At 40.5% G+C, this 6,000-nt stretch overlaps 1 protein-coding gene across 1 annotated transcript; it reads right to left on the reverse strand.

Moving 5' to 3' along the window:
- Positions 1 to 2,471: 2,471 nt before the first annotated feature.
- Non1 (nucleolar GTP-binding protein 1) lies at positions 2,472 to 5,783 on the reverse strand. The gene is made up of 8 exons (XM_076784670.1): positions 5,458 to 5,783; positions 5,108 to 5,382; positions 4,769 to 5,006; positions 4,358 to 4,600; positions 4,032 to 4,283; positions 3,652 to 3,939; positions 3,300 to 3,578; positions 2,472 to 2,902 (listed from the first exon to the last, which is right to left on the reverse strand). Exons 1-8 carry the CDS (start codon positions 5,503 to 5,505, stop codon positions 2,603 to 2,605), a joined length of 1,923 nt encoding a protein of 640 aa, XP_076640785.1. The 5' UTR covers positions 5,506 to 5,783; the 3' UTR covers positions 2,472 to 2,602.
- Positions 5,784 to 6,000: the final 217 nt, after the last annotated feature.

Consider the following 6,000-nt stretch of genomic DNA (forward strand, 5'->3'; position numbering starts at 1 on the left):
TCGATGTACACGCACCTATCTTTTCTTCCGAAAGGTAGCCCAAGGTTTTACGAGTGTCACTGTATATTATCCCATCGACAGTAAAACCGCCATAATTCCATGGTAAGCTGTATCGAAGCGAACTTCTGCACGAAGGAACAGCTGCGAACGCGATCTGAGACATCACCGAATGCCCAGACCCCATAATCGCGGGTCTTCCATTGACTGTGATACTAAGATATCTGCTTGACATTATTACTCATAAATAATCGTATTTCGTATCGTTAAATGGTCTCTTTTTTAAAATTGTCCCTTGTACATACGTGACTTAGTTGTTAATTAATCGTCGTTCTCCGAGAAAGAACTTGCGGATCTACCGACAAACGCGGCGAGATTCTTGTTACGCACAAAAAAAAAAGAAGAAAGAAGAAGAAAAGAAGTCGATAAGACACCACGTTATCTCATCGCGTCGCATGCATTCTTTTAATTTATTTCGATCACTCTGGGGTTAGGATATTGTAGATGTATGTGGGTTCTCCGCGCGTATTGCGAGCCGAGTATTAAATGCAGAAGACAGATTCGATCTATTTATACGCGAAATCGCTGCTTCATAGAGTTTTCTTCTGCTCGAGGTTTCGTTAGTTCCTAATAGAGTTACAGAGCGTATCTCTGACACCGTGCTCCCCTTCTCTCTTCCGTTTTATCATCTCCGGGACGTCGATGTTAAACATTTTCCACCCTTAACGCTGAACCTGCCGCATATGATCAAACAATCGTATAAATATATTTTATTTTACAATTGAAACTATGAAGATAAAGAAATACAAACCTTTCAATGGAGAATAATTCGAAAAATCGAAATGAATTCAATCGTGTAATTTTCACAAGGGAATGTTCGATAGGCTCAGCGTTACCGGTGTAATCATCATTGAACGCTTTCACCTTCGCATCTATTGTATATTTTTCAGTCGAATAAAAGAGCGTCTATAGTTTATGTCCTCCCACACCTCGCGAGGCATACGTCACAAATTCGTTTTCGAAATTTCGTTGATAGACGACGGCTACTTCCTGCGCCGAACCATTGTCCGCGACTTCCGGTTCGCTCGCGTTACTTATATTTTCTAATCAACCATCGATGATGTAACGACAAAATAAAAATTTATTCGTTATTTATATAACAGCGCAGTAACTGTATCTCGACCGCAACACTTTTCGCAGACAGCCTCCTCTCCCGCTAATGCAGCTCCGCATCCGAACCCGATCCTCCAGTGTTTTTCATTTTTATGAGGCAACGAGACGTTGCTCAACGCAACGCCACGCAATTATCGTCGGTATCGGCGTTGTCACAATATTTACTTCGAGAGTAATTAAACCGAGAGGCTAAAAATGATTGTTTATCGTGTAGGGACTGTTATGTAGTTTACTGAACATGCCGGAAAACCTAGCAAGTGATAAAGAAAGACAGCCAGAGACAACCAGTTCAAAAGGAAACGTTTTTTTTTTATTTTTGATTGTGAAACAACAGATGTTTTTGATTAAAATGAATGCAAACACGATTATGTCTAGACAGCGTGATCATTTCCTGTAGCTCGACCATTCCCGCTCTAGCTGATCCTTGAGATGTTTATTAATACATCATTTATTGACACTCTACCTATTGGCACCTATCTAAACAGTCCATTAGAAATCAAAGAGTATAGCTTGAGAATCGTATTAATAAAACTTTATCCTGAGACATAGAATCTAAAAACTTCTTCCGAGTTCTGCCATTAAAAGCCTATTAATAGATTTCCGGTAGCTAGAGTGTTAAATAAGTATAATCGACATGCTATCGTGTTTGGTTTCATTCTAATCAGAAAAAGCTCATAAATACTTTGATGAAGTTTCCATAAATAATTAAAAACGGTAAAGTTATGTATTGGAATTTGTATACTGTCTCACCGACATCCTACCACGGATAATTATTATTACATTCTTGCACAACCAAGGCGGACAGAATTTGTCCACTCTCAGAATAGATCTTTCTACAGCCAATACTGCACATGGTGAGGAAAAGAAGTCCACGAACAACGTTAGTCTTGTAGACTATAGCCGAGGGGTTATCGTCGCGCGACAGCAATAAAATTTCACGATGTTGCTCACCCCGCTCGAGGCCGAAGGTCACTGGCGACCCGGAGTTATGCAATCGTAGACAATTCATTCATATTGTTGCAGTATCTGCCGCGCTTTTCTTTCTAATCACGTCTCGCGAGTTGACAAACATTTGTAGCAGCGATTTAGTTCATTTACATCGAAGTGACAATCTTTTGTGCAAAACCATAACAAAATCTTTGTTGTGTGAATATAGCGAGAACATATAAATATTGTTACGGCGGCGTGATCAATGCGAAGTCGCTGTAAGGAAAAATTGCCCTGCGATGGACAATCCCTAAGGAAGTAATAGAAAGGGAAGGGTTGCCAGGAAAACTGTTGACGAGCTGACAACTGAAGAGATGAAATCTGACTGCTGAACGAACCAGACAGAGAATCGATAGACCAAACACGATTGTATGTTGCTGTAGATAATTGTACATTTGTAGAATAAAGTTCTGTGTAAGTGACGCGGAAATTCGCAACAATATGATTATCTTCTGTCCGTCTTGCCGACGCCTCTCTTCCCAGAGAACAAATGTCTCGGCATCTTCGTGCCGATGAATCGATCCGCTTCGCCCTTCAGACCCTTCTTCGCGATCTTCTTCTTAAGCGCCTTGTGCGCGATATTCTTCAGCTTCGTCCTCATGGCGACGTTTTTCACGCCCATCTCGTCGCGGGCTGGTCTCGAGCTGCTTCGAGCGCGAGACTGCGAGGCGGATTCCATTCGCATACGTTTCTTGGCCGGTTGCGACAGCGACCTCGATCGACCTCTTGTTTTCGTGAAATGCGCCTGTTAAACAGCAACAGATTTCGTTAATATCATTTCGAAATACTCAACTACATGTTTTTGCGAACGTGTTACCCTTTGGCATCTACACTGTCCAACAAATTTTAACCCTTTGAGCGCTGAGTTGTGCAAAGTTAAGCGTGTGCTGTGGACAGCCTACTTTTTACGACGAATCACTCGCTGGGCTACCTGAGAACCCATATATGTGTTCATGGCCCAAATTGAATGGCAGTGTGGGAACCCATATATGCGTTCATAGCGCTCAATGGGTTAATATTTATTTGTTAGATGCCCGACAGAAAATCTGTAAGAATCATCTATGATTGTTGCTGGATAGCGTAATTAAACGACACGTTGGTGCCAACTCTTGGCAGTGCGAAGGGATCATTTTGCCACTCACTTCTTCGGTCTCCTCCATATCGATGCCCAGGTCCTCCATCTGTTCCTTTAGCTTCGTCACCGACCTCTCTCGTCCTCTTGCCGCGGCCGTACGTGGCATCACAGGTTTCGTGGAAGCCTTCTGAATCATCGCCTCGTCCTTCATGATCGCCTTCTTGTCTCGAATCTGCTTAGCCAAGTCCACTATTTCCTTCATCGTCTCGGACAACTCTGGCACCTTGTAGTCGTACATGCCAGCTTCTTCTCGAAGCTGCTCCTCTTTTTCAAGTTGGTTCAATTTCTGCAACAACGAATGAAGGAGATCAATAATCAAGTTTCAATGAGAGTAATTTAAGATTTAAGTGGATACGAACCTCGAATATATCTGGATCGATATAATCAGCGATATTGTGGCCCTCCCAGATTTCGGGAATAATATCGTATTTCTGATCTCCCTCGATATCGTAGTTCTTCTTCAAGTCCAGCACGTAGTCGTCACCTAGCTCTTCTTCTATATGTCGCTCCAGTTTGCGTTTTCTTGTTGCCTGTTCTGCTGCCGCTTGCCTCTTCTGCAGGATAATCTCTGGAATGCACGGTGCACGGACTTTGTTATCCCTTGGCACTGGTTGTGCGACGTGTAGACGATTCAGCAGTCCCTCCACCTGTAATGGCAAACAAATGTTGAAAGCTTCATCTGTTACGATTGAATCGGTTCTCGGTACCATTCCCTTTAATCGTTCCAGAATTAATTTACCTTCTTCGTTCGTATCTTCTGATCAACGCGGAACTCCAACAGACGTTCGCAAGCCTGTATCTTAACATCCATCACTCCGAAGTCCGTTATCGTACTCATCTCTAATACAGGTACTTCTTTCTCTTCCAATGATTTCAGGAGCTTTTGCTTTTCTTCTGGAAGTTCCTCTAAACGCACAACGTCTACTTTATTTAATACAACCGTTAAAGGTTTATTCGCGAATAAGGGTTTAATAGATTCGAACAACTTGACCTGGAAAAATTGAATATAATAAATAATTTCAATGCTTATGTTGATGATGTGCGAATCCAGTTTCAGAGACTCACCTGTTCGTCTAACGTGTGACCGCATTGCTCTGATATATCGCAGAAATAAAGCACGGCCGATCGCAAATGCGCTAATGCAGTTATCGCTTGCATCTCTATGACGTTCCTGTCTTCCAGCGAATGATCCAGGATTCCAGGTGTGTCGATCACTTGCCACCTCAAGTACTTGTAGTCCGTGTGACCGACATATAACGATTTCGTTGTAAACGCGTATGGCTGAACTTCGACGTCGGCTCGTGTGATCTGTAAAAAGGAAAGTACATGTATTACAATATTGAATAAACAATTTCACCCTGGAACAATATTTTGTACTGGCAATAAGAATGGAAATAGAGACATTACTGCAGTTATTACCTTCAAGACCAAGTACTTATCTATCTATATTAATTAATACATAAAAAATGAAATCACCTTGTTTATAAAACTGCTTTTGCCAACATTTGGAAAACCACATATTATAATGGTGCGCGTATAGGGGTCTATACTGGGTAATCTGGCTAAATGCTGACGAACTTGTTCCAAATAAGCTAAATTTGCTGCCTGCCTTTTCATTATTGTAGCCATACGACCCAAGGCAGCCTTCTTCAGTTGTTTACATCGATATAGAGAATCTCCAAACTTCATTAAACGCACATAATCCTTTGCCACACTGTTACAATAAAACATTTATATATACAATAAAACATAAAATATTAATATTTAGGTAACATACACATTAATAGAAGAATATAAAATGTCATTTATACTAACTTGTCGATTAAATGTCTCGCTATATTTATCTGACCAAGGGCTAGCTTGTAATGATCTTTATCGTACAAAACGTTCATTAAATCGGCGTAGAATGGATGAACATCATCGAGCTTCGGAAATTCTTGAATTATCTGCGATAATCTGTCGTGGAAATTCTGCTGTGTAAACTTCACTTTGCGGATGTAGAAAGAACGTATCCTGGTGATTTTGTAATTCTTGTGAACGACTGTGGGTGTTTTACGTTGTGTCTTCGACAAGATTATGTCGATGAAGTCCTAACAAAAAAGAATAAAACGGTAATATCGATACATATTTATTGTAAATAGAGAATCGATGTTTAATTAACTAACCTTTGCGGTGGGAACCACCGCTATTTTCTTGAAATTGTACAAAGACATCGTTGCGTATTCTTCACTGATTACCACTTCCCAAAAATATCAAGTTTCACGAAACGCGTAAAAATAATGCGCTAGATTTTTAATAACTAACGCGATCCCTAACCATGTACAGTATGAAAACACGTGTACGACATTGCACAGCTACCACGATTGTGTAGAGAGACTCAGAGACTCCGCATTACGGACATATGAAGCTTGAACGATGACAACGCCATGACGAGAATAAGGGGAATATACTTATCCTTTACGCCGACTGGAAGAGCTCTTTTTTGAAATGGCTTTCAATACAAAATAAAATACGTTCTTTAAGCTTGAATTTACGCCTTCAGAAGTTGCGAAATCTCAACGAAAAGCATAGAAAAATCATTTGTTTGAAACGTTTTCAATGATTGATTGCTTTTGGATTTTGACCATGTCATGGTCATTATTTTCGAACAATCAAGCAATCATATTAAACAGCATTCTATTAGCTTTGATTTATTTATTAATAAAGCT

Source organism: Halictus rubicundus, chromosome 3 (assembly GCF_050948215.1).
Source record: "Halictus rubicundus isolate RS-2024b chromosome 3, iyHalRubi1_principal, whole genome shotgun sequence".
NCBI classification, from domain to species: domain Eukaryota; kingdom Metazoa; phylum Arthropoda; class Insecta; order Hymenoptera; family Halictidae; genus Halictus; species Halictus rubicundus.